This window comes from Siphateles boraxobius, unplaced genomic scaffold (genome assembly GCF_051911475.1).
Source record: "Siphateles boraxobius isolate OS27281-9 unplaced genomic scaffold, OSU_SipBor_1 16, whole genome shotgun sequence".
Taxonomy (NCBI): Eukaryota; Metazoa; Chordata; class Actinopteri; order Cypriniformes; family Leuciscidae; genus Siphateles; species Siphateles boraxobius.
This window is the reverse complement of record NW_027508766.1, coordinates 3711893-3728498: the sequence shown is the minus strand read 5'-3', so window position 1 is coordinate 3728498 and position 16606 is coordinate 3711893. Positions and strand designations below refer to the sequence as shown.

At 39.3% G+C, this 16606-nt stretch overlaps 1 protein-coding gene and 1 long non-coding RNA gene across 4 annotated transcripts; one reads left to right on the top strand and one right to left on the bottom strand.

The window, feature by feature from the left end:
* The first annotated feature begins 150 nt into the window (after window positions 1-150).
* On the top strand, window positions 151-840 carry LOC143739069 (uncharacterized). Its single transcript, XR_013204130.1, has 3 exons — window positions 151-288; window positions 479-521; window positions 701-840. It is a non-coding gene; the product is annotated as an uncharacterized LOC143739069 (long non-coding RNA).
* On the bottom strand, window positions 294-15881 carry hnrnpl (heterogeneous nuclear ribonucleoprotein L). 3 transcript variants are annotated; one of them, XM_077231172.1, is made up of 14 exons: window positions 15736-15881; window positions 14978-15096; window positions 10678-10915; window positions 10456-10541; window positions 10201-10297; window positions 9592-9664; window positions 4431-4466; window positions 4123-4191; window positions 3703-3974; window positions 3222-3343; window positions 2760-2961; window positions 2441-2498; window positions 2149-2256; window positions 294-600 (listed from the first exon to the last, which is right to left on the bottom strand). In XM_077231172.1, the coding sequence occupies exons 1-14, from the start codon at window positions 15817-15819 to the stop codon at window positions 542-544; spliced, it is 1623 nt and encodes a 540-aa protein (XP_077087287.1). In that variant the 5' UTR covers window positions 15820-15881; the 3' UTR covers window positions 294-541. The 3 variants fall into 3 exon arrangements, with proteins under 3 accessions (XP_077087287.1, XP_077087289.1, XP_077087290.1); XM_077231174.1 differs by having other exon boundaries at window positions 2149-2250; XM_077231175.1 differs by having other exon boundaries at window positions 2149-2244.
* Window positions 15882-16606: the final 725 nt, after the last annotated feature.

Genomic DNA, 16606 nt, shown 5'->3' with positions numbered 1-16606 from the left:
ATCAAAACGTAATAAAACAGTAATATTACGAATTAAAATAACTTTTCTATTTTTATACATTTTAAATGCAATTTATTCCTGTGATGGCAAAGCTGAATTTTCAGCATCCATTAGGCTACTCCAGTCTTCAGTGACACATGGAACCACTTACCACAAATGTGTATTGATCTTCATTCTGTTTGGCTAAGTAAAGTTAGTATTCATTTTGTGTTAAGGTTAGTTATTTGGCTGGCTGTTTCCATAGCACACCAGCAATCCAACTGTTTTGAGTCAAACCACATACACAAGGTAAACTGGTTCACAATGATGTCTTTACTAATTTAATACATTTTCCAACAAATTAACTGTTATACAAGACTGATCAAGAAAAAAGTATATTAATATCAATTAAAAAAAATTTATTTAAAAATGAACAATGATACAAAACATTGAGTCCAGTCTTATTCTGGAAATAACAGTCTTATTTCTTTCCCTCCAGGTCAAGAATTAAGACATGCTATGGTGCTGGGATCACCGGGAAGGTTAGTGGGCATTATGGGTTTCAGTTGGCGTGCTGTGCGGTTGAAAAACACAGTTTAAGAGTGTATGGGTAAGGCCCACCTGAGGAAAAAAAAGAGAAAGATGAGATTTAATGAACATTATGATATACTGTGTTACAGCTTATGTCTTTTAGAAATATGTGCTTGTGTTTCTGTTGCAGGAGAAGGTGTGGCCAGCACTCAAGCCAGCAGAGATCCTGATTGGTCTGATCCTGATTCCGTTGAAAAGGACCACCCCGAACACTCTATTGAGGCCGAATGCGTGCCATTTAGTTTGGTCGGTCTTGATTTCCTCTGATTGTGTGCCTTTTGTGAAACTTGCAAAACTTGTGTACTTTTTGTGTGCAGCAATTAGAAAAATGCTGTAAAGATGACTTATTCGCAATTGCAGATTTATATCACATCAAGGTGCCCCGGGGTGCAGTGAAGAGGGAGATTAATGAAGTGGTTGTGGAATATATGGTGGAAAATGGGATCTTGCCAGAGGAGGGCGAGCTAGCGGGTGTTGCAAATCCAATATCGAGTTCTGTGGGTAAGGGAGCAGAGCAGACCAAACCCGAGGAACCATTCAGCATAGATCCCGCAGAGCTGCCATCTCCACAAGCTCCTTTAATTTAATGGTCAATAATGGGTTTTGTGTTGGAACTGAGCTGGCAGCAGTACCAAAGTCAGCTGTCACATGTAAAAACAGTCGAGCTGGAAACTCAGCGCGCAATCCGACTGAAAGAGGTGGAGCTCAAACTTAAAACTACGGTTCCCAACAGGTCTCCAACTACTGGTCCACCCAGCATGAGTACGGCTGTCGGTGCTGATCCACTTGTCCCGAGACGACTGTCGCGTGGTGTCGCGACGCCTCCCCACATTTGTACGTTGATGGGCGTTCATCTGTTTGCCGCTATGGGCGTGGATTTGACAGAGCGGGAAATGTTTGCGTATCAGAACAGAGGACCTGCGAGAGACATCCCTCCGTCTCCATATGCTCTACTTCTATTGGATAGACGCCTCGCGTTCAACGGACGTCATTTGCATAAAGATGGGCATCGGCCAGCTTCTTGACGCGCAACGATTTTCAAAATGAAGCGCAGCCTTCCCGGAATGCTTTGCGGGCACGACAAAGTCGCGTGACGTCACCCATAGGAATAAAGCGGAGCGCGGCGCGACAGAAGTGTCGCACGGACAAGTGGATCAGCACCGTGTCTCTTCTCCAAGCAGCACTTCCACTCCTGGTTCTGAATTTGTGTCTCGACGCAATTTGCAAGTAAATGTTTTGATATTAGTAAACAAATTGCGTTAGTCCCATTCTTCCGTAAAAGTGAAGTGGTTACATACTTCATGGTGTTTGAACGCATCGCCACCACTCTTCAATGGCCAGGAAATGTTTGGCCGCTGCTGTTGCAGTATAAACTGATGGGGAAAGCTCAAGTTGGTTCCGCGTTGACTCCTGAGCAGAGTTTAGATTATGATGCCATGAAGAATGCTGTGTCGCGCACAGAGCAAAACAGCTCCGAAATAACTTGCACCAGTACAAAAATGTGTAGCTGCCATAACTATAGTTGTCACATTGCAGTAGCATTAAAGTGTGCTGGCTGGATGTAAGCTGAGTACTTACTAGGGTTCTTCATCTGGAAGTGGTTTATCAGCGCAAGAGCCTCCATAGCATCGTTTACTGACTCCCACTCCAACAGACCAGATGAACTTCTCTCACCTGCAGCTCCACCAACACAAGCGCGCACACACACACACACACACACACACACACACACACACACACACACACACACACACACACAAACACGTGTATTTACATAGAACCAAACATACACCAGCTATATACACTTTACAACATAATTCACACAATAAATTGACTATTTACAAACATATTAAACCAATTAGTAACTCACTCTTGCCAGTGAACAGTTTGACGCTGGTTGGGCTTTTTATTCCCAACTCATCACAAATCTGTAGATGAAGATACAGAAAAGACTGTTAAACTGAGCCCACACACACAGATTTTTAAAGCACAAAACATTTTTGACCCAATTACTTTACTATGGCATATATTCGAGTAAAATGGAAAAACGAGAGGGGAAAAAAAAGTCAAAAGTTGTTGCGAGTAAATGTTTTTGTTAAAAGTGCAATGTAAAAAATAAAATAAAATAAAAAAGCACAGATATCACTCAGAATAAACAGTGCAACCTTAAATTACATAAGATTTCTGACCTGACTGAAAACTTCAACAGTACTGTCTGGTTGACTGTTGAAGAAGTGCAGTACGTTGCTGGGCTGCTGGATGCGGTTCTTGGCTGCCTGCTCAGCAGTGGTGAAACGGTTGTTTCTGTTGCCATGAAAATCCTTAAAACTACAACTGCCATCTTCCAACTGGTATGACTGACCCGGCATTATAGCCTGCTGTTTGGATACACTGCAGACCAATAGACAAAAAAACTAAATAGTAGTATACACAGACAGAAATCATGCAAATTTAGTTTAACTTGTCTTGAATGGAAAAGCTAACTTTATGGTCAAATCCTTTTACTTTAAATAATTAGTAAATGTTCTAATTTTAAAATAAAATTAAGAAACAAAAGTAATGTATAATAAAATATATAATATATATATATATATATATATAATGGCTTATAATGGATATGCATGCTCTAAAAGACATTCTATTGTACACACCAGACATTGAGTTTTTGTCCAAACAGCATGTTGTTGTTAAGATGTGAAATGGCTCTATCCACAGCATAGCAGTCTCCCATCTCCACCATCGCAGCACCTGGTTTACTCTTCATAAACTTTACCTGAGCAAAAACACACAAATATACAATACATAAGGAGACTATTGTTTGGAATCTGCGAGATTTAAGAAATGAATCACTTATTCAGCAAGGGCACGTTAAATTGATCAAAAGTGATAGTTTTTTTGGTACCATTAAACGTCTTTGCTATTTCAAACAAATGCAGTTCTAGAAATAACTGCAGCCTTGGTGAGAGACTTATGCAGTATGCAGAAGACTCTTAACTTAAGGTTTGCTTGACAAATGCTTTCAGCCATTACTTGGTTATAATTATAAGGCGCAGTTGAACCTACAACTACAAGTTCTTCATCTGAGGATCAAAAGCTCCACAACACCACTTATGTAAAGAATCACCCACTCACCCTTTCCACATTACCGTAGAGACAGAATATGTTAAACACTCTGTCTGCATTGATCTTGTTGGGCTCAAGACCGTACACCATGACCACAGGAGAGTCAGCATGAGCGTTGTAGTCTGGTGGAGGAGGTCCATGTCCGTACTGTGCCCCAACATACCGGGGTCCGCCACGGCCACGCCCTACTGGGGGCCCCATGCGCCTACCCTCGAAGTGAGTTGGAGGAGGAGGTGGTCCATAAGTGTCATCATAGTGGCCATAGCCACCCTGAGGACCAGCTATACATTTTTTAAAAGAAATTATATATATTATAATTAGAGCGAGAGGACGGAGAAAGAAATATACACAATAAGCACCTATAAAAGCTAGAGGGACTGATTCTGTGCCTCTATTTGGGCCAATTGTTAATGTGTGGATCAAACTGACCATATTCAGGTGGATGATCCCCCAGCAGTGCTGGCTGCCGCTGCCGCTTGTTCGTGTTAGCGTTGGGGTCTTAAAGAGACAAAACAATACAGCATCACAACTGCTGTGAGCACAAACAAAAGAAAAGGAAGAGCTGTGCAGTTCAGTGAGTAACATGCAGTGAGAGTTAGGTGTTAGAACTACTAAATCACGATTACTGCAATAAAGTAAGCCATAATGGAGATTTTGAATGACGTCAGGTTATTCAAAGAGAAATTCAACCATTTACATGATCCAAGAAAATCTTTCATACACAACCAAACACACACCTTGTGTATTGTTCCAATTGCCATCTGCATCGGTATCTGCACAGACAGGTATACACACAAATCAGATTAAAATAAGTAATAAAAATATATACAACAAGAACATGACTTAAAAAAAAAAACCTTCGAAAACTAAATATGCATTTATTAATTTCACTTGGGCCAGAGTGCAAAACCACAGGTTCCAAGAGGTGTTCAAAAGAACAATATGTATTGATTAATTGAATGAAAAATAATCACATAAGTAGCCTGGTTCTAGATGTGTTTTATCTGTGCCTGTGAGACCAAAATAAATGGTATTTTCCAATTAAATTACACCCAAATTACATCAAAGTCATAATACAAGACTTCACAGAAAAGGAGAGTAGAGACTACTAAAACAATACAGTGATGTTTATATACCTACATTTTAGACAGGAATTCCAATGAACACAGAATGAATTAATGTTTCAATTAAATTGATAAAATACCAAACACTTTAAGGAAGGATTTTAAGGCTTTTCTAAAAGGGTGGAGTTGAGTTGAAGTGAACATTAAACACTGTTTGCAACCAATTCTACTATCTTTAAACTGACTTATCCCAATGTTCTCATTGAACATCCGATTTCATGTGAAAATAAATGTGCATTTGGAACAGTTGTAATAATGCGCACAAATAAATCATGGACAATAAGTTAAGAAAAAACGCATTAAAGTAAATAGGGGTCAATTTGGATTTCAAGTTGAGTAGACAAATGAACATGGCTACCAAATAAGGTGGTAGGTATTTTTAGAGTTATGTTATGTTGTGATGAAATTTGTGAAACCCAAATGAAACATAATCAAGAAAAAAAAAATTAGGACAGGCCTTTAATCCATTGGTTGTTGAAAGGACGGAGGCAGATCTGAATGCGAGTTTTAAATCGACTCTAATTAAGGGACACGGTTTAAGCAGACTAAATGATTGGAGAGTCTGGCATACATCACCAGAAGTTTGAATAATTATATTGATTCAAACATTCAAGGTCAAAAACGAGTGGTCACCGTATTTTTGCCAAGAAAGACACATTGCTGGATCAACGTTTTTTTTTTTTTTGTTGATCCTGGAACATTCCTGTCCGAAAAATGTTGTCCTAACCCTATCCATAATTTATCCCTAAAATCAGAGGTTAATAATAGGTAAACGCTGATGTAGAAGCACCTAAGCCTGGTTGTAAGCCTAAACTTGACAAACTATAAACTTGTCCCTCAAATCTGATTGGTTGACTGCAATGTTGTTCCTGGATCAACTTCATGTTGTACTTGTTGAAATCATGGTCACCACACACACAGTTCTCGAGATCAATAACATGCATTTACAAAATTGAAAATTTGTAATTTAATTTTTTCTGACTTAAATACGCTTCAGAACTATAAGGAACATTCACACCCACAGGAAATGTTACCTTCTAAAGACAACAATAAATATCAGTCACTTGTGGGAAAACAACCACACAAATAATCCCAAAATAATAATAATAATAATAATAATAATAAAGTAGAGCTACATGTATCCACCACCAGTGGGGGGGGTGAAAGTATTCTTTATTTAGGCTTAAAAGGCCACAGGAAAGTGTTATTCAAGGTCTTCCCTCCATGCCAGAAATGGCGTAAAATTACTAACAAAGTTCTAGCTGATCCAGCTAGGACGAACAGTTTAAATGAGCAATGTGCTATATGCCCATTTAAATAAACACATAAATGCAGCAGGCACCATGGTGGAAGTGTGATATTCTTTACCAGTCGCTCTTTTCCTGAGGATTTCGTTTTCATTCAGTTCTTTAGGATATTCCTCCCAGTCCACTGCATGTGCTTTTGGTGCATTCCTGGCACATAGGTGCTTACCGTAGTAGCAAAGGTGGATAGCAGACAGCAGACAGTGTTGAGTTTAGAAGAGACGCCACATCAGCAATCAGACTTATCCACACCTGCGTCACACAGGGGGCGTAACACAGGGATCAGAACACGGTCAGCCGTGCCCAATGAATAAAACAGATTTAACATAGAGAGGAAGAGGGATGAAGAAATGAGAGAGAGAAAGCACTTCAGTCCACAAAGAGACAAGGCTTGGGGAGGGAGAGCTGAGGATCTGTCTGTGTGATGGGTGGGCAGCTGCGGTCCTTCCCGTGTGTTACGGCGGTGTTTTTTCGCTATTGTCACCCATTGTGTCTTGTCTGGTGCATTTCACTATTGTTAGCAAGATGGCGAAAGGATGTGTTTGCAACAATCTCACGTTGATGTCAGAGCATGTGGACTGTGATCATGCGGTTTAGGATGTGTCACGGTGTAAAGTCGATGTCATCTGTTCGTTATGTATAGACATATATCTGTTCTTGGCCGGGTGAGTAGTGACGATCTCAACTTGTCGTGCTGTGCGCAACAAGACCACCGCCGCTGTGTTGAAGCACTCTTGACTTGTGTCATGGTGGTAATGTCAACTTGCCGTGTTGTCATGATGATCTCTGCATAAATCTCAAACGATTTGTCTGATAGTATGTTGTCATGGCAATGTCAGCTTGGCATGATGTCATGGCGATCTCTGACCAACCCCAATCTCTGACCATGGCACTTGTGTTGTAGCAATCCTGATATGGTGTTGTCACTTATGTCAGTGCGGCATGTTCGCATGATGTTCTCAGGAAAGAGGAGAGAAGCGAGAGCAAAAGTAGCCCAAACACCCAAGAAACATGGCGGCATTAGGCAGGGAACGAGAAGAAAATATCTGTGTAATTCTTCTGTCATTCTGTGTATCTGTACCACTTCCCTTCATGTGTTTGCTGCTTGATCAGTCGCTTGGTCGGTGTTGATGTGTGAAAGTCTTCGGTGATAATCTGTAATGTGTTATCCAAAGAGATTAGACTCATGTCCCTAAAATGTATCGTTAATTCAGAGATGTCCGCCACCTTTGTAGAGAATGGAATGAAAGGATATCTTGAGTGTTTTGTATCCGTGCGACTTCGATACGAGTGAAACGGCAGACTTTGAAGTTGCCATGAGTTCCGTTTGGCTGTTCCATGTGGCCTGCTGAAGTGCTGCGAGTGTGTCTTGCAGAGAAACTTAAGTACATGGAAATGTTTTGTTGGATGTAAAATGTGTTCAGCAGCTAGATCAAGCACAGGAGCTTGACGCATCACATCTCAGGAGTAAAAATGCTCAGCAATTTTACCCTTTGAGACCTGATACATAGATATTTTGCATAAGAGCAAATACATAAACTCTGGCCAAAGACAAACAAGCTTTAGTCTTGAGGAAGAAAAAAAATTCTGAATGCAAAATGTACTATAACAACTTAATCTGGGTAAAGTTGGTTCCTGAATGATCCATTAAATATTGCCTGGACCATTGTGAATCTTTACGTTCACGAATCAACCTGTTAAAATGCAGCCTGGCTCTACAGCCCCGTTCAGTGAAATTCTGCTCCTGGAGGGCCAATGTCCTGCAAAGTTCATCTTCAACTTGCTCCAACACACCTGCTAGGAAATTTTTAGTGATCCTGAAGACCTTGATTAGCTGGTTCAGGAGTGTTTAATTTGGGTTGGCGCTAAGGGTGTCACGAATCGATCGAAATTAATTCACAAACTCAAAAATCTAAATTAAAAATGGAATCGTCGATACTGCCACCCCCCCATGTCGCGCCCGTGATGGGAAATTCGGATCCTTTTACTGACTCTATTGTTCAATCTCGTTCATCAAAATTAACTAACCTTTTTTCTAGTCATTTCAGGGGCTTTAAATGTTATACTTTTAACAGGCAAATTCCCCGAACACATCCAACGCAATCTTGATCATATTCTGAATTAAGGAATCATTATAATGCAGTCAAAAGTAATTTACAGGGAACATTAATAATTACTTGACCTTCCGAGTCTTTTGTTCATTTGTCGCGTGACAGAGGCAATGAACGGATCGTTCATGAACGACTCATCACGGCGCGGGAAAAAAACACACGTGTTGAAAGGCTGTGAGTCCTCTAACTTGGATTCTATGCCCGAGCCCGAACTTGGCCGATATTTCCCGTCACTATCCTTGGGCCGGGGTCTTGATCTTTAGACGTGCACTCCCAACGCAATAGAGTGCGGCTCGGAACTAGATTTGATGGCCCGAGTGCGAGCGCAGGCGGTAATGCACTCACTCTGTACAGGCCAGAGTTTCTATTTATAACATGTTTGCAGCGTTGAGCGATTTAGCCAATCACAGACATATGAGTTGATTTCTTGAACGCAATGACCAATCAGAAGCATTTAAGATAGACTCTCCTCACCGCTCAAAACACTGTCTTTTTGTTCAGTGCTGAATTCTGTAAGCTGGCAAATCCTCTAATTATAACAAACAAAGTGTAGGCTATATATTATGAAAGATTCATTGTGCAGTCAGCTTCACTGATAATAACAGAGATGTGTGAGATTGCGAAGAACTGATGTCAGCTTTTTAGGAGCAACAGCAACCTGTGCTTAAAAAAAAAAAAATCGAGAATCGAATCTAACCGTGACCTTAGAATCGAAAATGTAATCGAATCGAGGATTTGGAGAATCGTGACACCCCTAGTTGGCGCTAAACTCTTCAGGAGAGTGGCCCTCCAGGAGCAGGACTGGATACCCCATTTCTATTGCAAAGCAAAAATCAAATCTCCATCATGTACTATTTGCTTGATGCAGTGTCATGCTCAGTGACTACAGGTGAAAGGAGTGCTTACTTCTCATGAATTGCTATATGAGAAACACTTGTGCTTTAACATGAGACAGGTGGCATGCGCAACAGACCAGTGTACGTCAGTATGAGCTAAGAAGAATGTGCGCTTCTGAAGTCAGTATGACAATCATGCCCTCTCAAGTGCATTTCTTTCCATTAAATAAACGAATGTGCGTTTTTTTTTTAAAAGGCGCATGTTCTTTTTGCGTATGTGCAAGAATGCGTGTCCATGTAAGAATGTCTATTTACAACAACCGTGTACATATTTTGTATTATAATCTAAAGAGAAGGAACACAAGAAAGAAGCAGCATCACTGAAGTGACATACTTGGGAAAATATCCACTATTTAAGTTACTTCAAACTTCCCAAGGGCGTCACCTGAGGAGGCCTGTCCACACACCCATCCCCACAAAACATAAGGAGCAGCACAGACAGAGTGCAACGGCAGTACAATACCTTGGCCACTGAGATTGGGGTTGGTGTAATCCCATGTATCCTGATCATTTTTGAAGACGTTGAGACGGGTTGGCTGTACAATAAAAAGTGAGATTTCATTAGGAATACAGGGTTTACAGGGGGAATAAGTAGTCACAATCATTTGAATTGTCCCTGCTCATTATAAGTGTGATACATAGAAGCCTTCTGCAAATTGTCAAAGCGCTCATTCTGAAATCTGAATTCAGATTGAGTTTATAAGATATATGCATACAACTTAATGTAGCATGTAGCTTATTTATTTATATTTGTTATGTAATTGTTATGTGTTAGATAATATAGATTCTTTTAGTACAATAACTTACTTAAAAGATTGGCTGGCTAAATATCACTTGGGTATACCATGAAATTAGTGTTCCATGTCTCTTTTAAAATGAACAGTCCAAAAGAGACCTTTCACTTTTCAACCTAAAATTTAGTTACTAGCTTAGTCACTAGCCTATACCTTTTAATGAAGAAAAATAATAAATGCACCCATTACAGAATGACTTAATTTGCCATATTGACTCCAGGCCTGTAGAAGGCACTGTACAGCACACACAGTTTGATGTCATTATATGGGGTACTAACCTTGGCATACTCAATTTTAAGGGTGCAGCAGCCCGAGTAGATGTCAGCTCCGTTGAGAGAGGCTTTAGCTCTTTGCGCACTCTGGACTGAGTCAAATGTGACCAAGAGTCAAGGAGAACAATATTTCTATTGTAAATTAGAGCATGCAGCCTAAACTACACTTGTACAGGGTTTGATCTTTGTTCTAGTGAAAAGCCCCATACTCTAATCTTAAAATACATTAGTGAAGGTTGAAGTCATTTTGTTCAAGGATATTCGATCATGGCTTGAACTCCATTTTTCCTGAAGATCACAATCCTTTGCACGGGTCCACAGTTATTACAGATGGTGTACAGAACATCCTATGGACAAGAAATGACAATAAACAGAGGCACAAAGAATGAAGACAAGCACAGATGCAGTAGTAGACAGCTAGACAGTGGAGTCTACTCAGCTACATCATCATAATATATGACCATGATCAATATCTAAACTTACTGTGGTAATGGGGTAGATGGGGTTCATGATTGTGAGGAGTAGTACATTGTTGACGCTCCTTGTATCATCAGAGTCGCTGGGCCGAGAGATTTTTTGACTGGTAGAGTAATTGATGTAAGATGGCCGGCCAGCAATGTAGATTTGATTATTGTTAGCATATGTCACTGCGTTAGAGGAGCCGCCCATATCCTCAAACTCCACCAGTGCCTGACGCTTCTTTGGCATCAACACAACATAACTGAAAGACAAACACATGCACGCACACACAATAACTTTGAATTCCTTCAACAATTTAGCAGAAATTGTGCAAAATGCTAATTAATAGAAGAAGAAAAAAAACTCCCACCCCCATCTTATCATCATTATTAATTATTAAAATTATCATCATGGGATTAGAAAAACTTTTTGTTGTGCTAATGTTGGTTGAACAAGTTAACCTTAATACTCTTAATACCAATCAAAACATCCGTACGGTTTCTTTTTTATTTAGTCATATATTAAAATGTTTCATTTAAAGCAGCAGTTCTCAACAGAGAGGCCTTAAACTTTCAAGGGGGCCACAGGAGGACTTAAAAGTATTTAATTATATATTTTTTAATTAACTAAAATGCAAAATAAAAAAATCCGTTCTTTTCCATCAATAACTATTTTTATTAAAAAACATACAGAATCATAATCTTGAATTGATATATCAACACGCTTTCATAATTACAGCTGAAATACCAGAGAAAATAGCTCTCCTGTGTTGGACAATGGAGAGCCTTTAAGTCAAAAAGACTGAGAACCACTGGTTTAAATTAATTTTTGTTATAAGTAGGGGTGGCGTTTGCGTATGGCAGTTGCCATACACTAGCAGTCAGAGTTCAGATAAAACATCAGCTAATGATGATGCTCGTTAAAGATTTTAGGAGGGCTTTAACCCCGCTAAATTTCCACCCAGCCCCCCTAAAAATTAGCTATTAACTACACTAATTCATGATCACCTCAGTCACCTTTAAAAGTCATATGAAACCGGCTCCTCCCAGTATTATCTCCTCAGCGTCACAACAAAAGCAGAGGACAACATGTGTGCATTTATTGATAGATCGTTATGATATATATGCATCTGTGTAGTTCTTTGTTTGTCATTAATGCAGTTTACATAATATGAAGCTGGAACAATTCAACACGGTTTCCCACTGTAAAATCTCGGCTTATTTATGAAATTCCCTTCATCCAAACGGCATGTGACTTAGTGACTTTTCCTACTGTTGCTATAGTTCATACTTGAGTGAAATAAAATTGCTAGATTTTTTTATAATATATATTTGATAATAAATCCAAAGGCAAAACACGCGATAAGTCAACCACTCACGATGAGCGCTACATGATCTTACCACCGAATTCTCTTTTTGGATCTCACTTCAGAAAAAATGTGTTTTTATTACATTATTTTGACAACGTCGAAAACACAATGGCAGATTTTAAATGAACACAAATGTAAACATTATTGCAAAAGTATTAATATAAAAAAAAATTGTGTGAAGTGTGCGCGCAGTTTATTGCATCACTTAATCGCGGGTCTTTTTGATTAGCCTAGCTGTCAGATACTGGGTAAAAAATGAAAAGAAACAGGCCTATTCAATTTTCCCTGGTTGTTTTTTTAATGAAGAAATTAAATAGCAATCAGGAGAATGGAAGCAGCAATAAAATAAAAAAAGGACTGTAGTGCTGTCAGCTAAACGTTAGGCCTACCCACTTATTAAAGGCTAAGTTCTGCGTTTTACAAGTAAAGCCCTGTTTTAAGATCGTTTCTGATGAAATCAAATGGTTAAGATTAAAATTTGGACACATGCTGCTGTCCCGAGAATTTTAGGTTGTGTTAGCACCCCACCACCTATACAATGGTTTCATAAGGGCACTGGAACAATCATTCATATAAACGCATTAAACTTTAGTTTACAAAGACGTGAAACTCACTGAGTGGTCTGGGGTGTTCACTGATATGCTCACGCAAAAATCGCTGCAAAAGATGCTTTCCAACAGGTGTTTTACCATTCGTTGTAAAACTGTGGACCTATTTTTCAAACGCCTCACAACTGGACATTCTTCCATTGAGAACTTGAATAATAGACAATCCAGCTCAGTTGGTGGCGATAATGCACCATTGCCAATGTCTGGATAGCGTAGCCTACGATACCGCGACTGCATAACTACAAGAAGAATACAAACAACCCCATTTCCGTCTCCGGCGGCGGAGTAATAACGTTACCGCACAGAGGTGGGGGGGTGCTAACACAAAAACCTAAAATTCTCGGGACAGCAGCATTTGTCCAAATTTTAATCTTAACCGTTCGATTTCATCAGAAACGATCTTAAAACAGGGCGTTCCTTGTAAAACTTACCCTTTAAATAAAAACTGCACTGCAACAAAAAGGAATGGCATGTGTATTTATATTTAATGCTGTTCACTGTGTATTTTAATTAATAGTGTAATAGAGTAAACAGTGCATCGTGCATTCTGTTTGGTATAATTTGAGGTATATCTAGGGCTGGACAATAATTCAATATCAATATATATCGCGATATTTTTTTTTCGCGATAACGGTGATATGATTTTTAAACACATTTTCGATATTTCAATATACATAGCAGCATTTGTCACTGACTGACGTTAGGCGCGCAGCCGTCAGAAAGAGCAGAACACAATTGGCTACTTTCCTGATGACGTACACCACAGACACGCAGCCACTGCTCAGAGCAGCGGATCTCCAAAATCAGCCACAGAATGAGCGCCCCTGACCGCAATGCAAATGTGACTGAACGAGCTTCCACAAGTGAGGAGAAAGCAGACGAAATAGTTGATAAGAGAGGAAAGAATAATTCAGACAGTGGTATAAATTCAGTGGTGTTTCAGTGCTGCAAAATGTGCCGGAGTGTGACTGCCGAGTCCGACTAGCAGCGGGAACACATCAAACGAGGATCAGGAGATAGACTGTGCCGATGCGCGCGTCCGCGGCCAGGAACGTCGCGTCCACACTCTAAAAATAGCTCACCGAAAGTTCTAATGAGCAGGTATCGCTCCCTGTGAATGTCCTGACGCGCGCGCACACACACGCAGAATCCAGTTCTCTTTCTTTAGCGCTTGAATAATAACACACACATTTATGCCAAAATGTCCGTTTTGTCAATTGTATCCTCACAAGAACAGTCTAAATGAGTTAAATAAAATCTTAAATGAAAGTTAAGAGTAGCCAAAATGAGAAAATTAAATGCGTAAGATCCTCTCATCAGCGACAGAGAACAAAGGGGAACAGAGCAAATTACTCACTGATCTTGTCTAAAGAACGTGTGTAGCTTTAATAAGAATTAATCTATATTTAAATTATAATTTTTGCAGTTCAGACTATTTGATAACCTTATTCAATTTCTGTATATTTCAATTTTATTTACACACAAAACATTAATGGTGAACATTTTTGACTTTATAAAATGATTATCTCAAGTCTTGAAAAAAGTAAGACATTTTTGTTATACATAGTTTAGTAGCCTACTTTTATTTTTGGCAGAATTTATCATTATAATCAACTTAATTATTTCCTGGATTTTGTAACACCATAGTCCCTAAATTTATGTAAATGCAGGAAATGGGATTTAAATCGGAAAAAAATTCCCCCATTTTGTGTACCAAATGTTGCACAAATGTTATGGCAAATGTAAATTTAAAAACAGAAATGCATTGCCATTTTACATATTACATTGTCATTTTGCATATTACATTTCAAACTGAATATTGCTACCCATATGCTTTCATAGTCTTGTAGCAGGTATTGAGAAGAGAATATTATTGTTATGATGGGTTATGTCATTGCTTCATGTAGTTTGTTATGGTGCAGTAGCGAAAGACTCCAGCAGATTTCATAGACTTGGCAAATTCATTTTTCAGAAGATTGTAGGAACAGACATCTGTTATGGGCGTACTTGGCAGTTTTTCTGAGGCTTTTATATTGTTCATATCGATATCAGAATTATATCGTATCGACCGAAATTAAGAAATATATTGTGATATAAAATTTGGCCATATCGTCCAGCCCTAGGTATATTGTTCGGTAATGTCGTTGTTCTATGTATGCACAAAGGGAATGCCATACTCAAGGTTTTGTGAAACGGTGCCACTGGTTATAAGTGTTCTAAATTAATCTCAAATACACCCTTTTGTAACTTAATATCTCTGTCAACAAAGTAAGGACTAGAATAATAACCACAAGGGCTGAGGATACCATTTGGGAAAGGGACAATTCTTATCCACCATGTAAGTTACCTTATAGTGCCAAACTCCTGTAGCGCCTCCACCAGGTCAGCCTCGGCAATGCCGTCAATAAGCCCCCTTATATGCACCACAAGCGAGGGCAAGGTCTTGTGCGGGTCAATGTAACCCTCCTGCACATACAAAGGAAAAGCAAAGGGTTAAATTAAATAATAGTAGAAAACTAGAATCCTTGTAATTTCTTAAAGCAAATATATAAAATATTCATTCATTTGCTTCACTACGTTAGTCTCTAGGTAAAAATCTGTAAGACTGTAAGTTAGTAAATAAAGGTTCAAACTAGTGAAATTGGTCCAATTACCAGCATCACATTCAGAGTAACATTACAGATACCATGATCTAGCCAGCGTTAGTGTTTAGCGCAAAAACTGAAATTCTACTGCTTTTGAATTTTCTCGTGAACTTTCCGACATTTTCCATTCGGCTAGCGTTAGATGAAAAGAAAAAAAGAGGCTGATCCGACTGACCAGAACAATGAATGCGCATTGAGGAAAGCAATCCTAGCCGAACCACAGGGACCAATTAGTTGTGTTTGATTATGTATATTATGTATATCACCTTATATGTAATGCTTATATCCTCCACAATCGCATAATTATTTCTCATAACTAAACAGACTAACAAACTGGTGTTAGCTACAAGCTAGCCTTATAGCATCACGTATTGAATGGAGAAAAAAATCTTTCAAGAAAAAATTAATATCTAGCACCACAAACCTAAAAAAAATTATAACATGAATTAAATTAAAGTACCGTGGCCATTCCTTCGCCCTCTGTTTTCTGTCTTTTTGTTGCTCTGCCTCCGTCACCGTAATAATGGCCAGTCGCAGCAGCCATGTTGTCTCAAATGTTATAAAATGGAACACACAACTGCCGGAGCTACGGCAACCCTCAGGAGGAGGGGGAAACGCGAGAGGAAAAGGAATTTTGGGAATGGCTGCGATTCAACACTTATTAAGCTGCCTACCTAGACAACATTGCTGCGTAGTCGCGTTCGAATGCGTCTGGTGCACCAAAATGACGTTTATCAAAATTAAAATCAGAAAGAGTTTTATTGCAAAGTGTGCTTGCTCACACAACGAATTTCCAGTACACACATAAATACAACAAGACGTCATAATAACAAAATTAAAGAATAAAGAAAAGTAAATTGGAATATTTACAGATATGAACATGTTTACTGTTAACAGCATTAGCCTATAATGGATAATAAATAAAAAGTGAATTAACAAGATATTGCACTACACAGTAGGAGTATTGCACTAAGATTGGCCTCGGAAGGAATTTAACTGTTCAGGAGGGAGATGGCCTGTGGGAAGAAGTTTCTGTGCCTAGATGTTCTAGTGCTTGGCGCTCTTAATCGCCAGCAGGAAGGCAACAGTTCAAATAGGTTATGTCCGGGGTGAGTGGAGTCTGTGAGGATTTTACCTGCCCTCTTCCCCACTCTGGAAGAGTACAGGTCATTGATGAGTACCAACAATCCTTTCAGCAGCCCTGTACTGTCTGTTGTAGTCTTCTAATGTCCGATTTGGTAGCTGAACCAAACCAAACAGTTCTAGAAGTGCATAGAACAGACTCAATACCAGCTAAGTAGAACTGAATCAGCAGCTCCTGTGGCAGGTTG

Coding starts and splice junctions, on each gene's coding strand:
- hnrnpl (XM_077231172.1), bottom strand. CDS start 15,819: ATGGCTGCTGCGACTGGCCATTATTACGGTGACGGAGGCAGAGCAACA. Junction 15,097..15,735: donor AGGGCGAAGGAATGGCCACG/GTACTTTAATTT, acceptor TTGTATGTGCAG/GAGGGTTACATTGACCCGCA. Junction 10,298..10,455: donor GGAGTTCAAGCCATGATCGA/ATATCCTTGAAC, acceptor ACTCTTGGTCAC/ATTTGACTCAGTCCAGAGTG.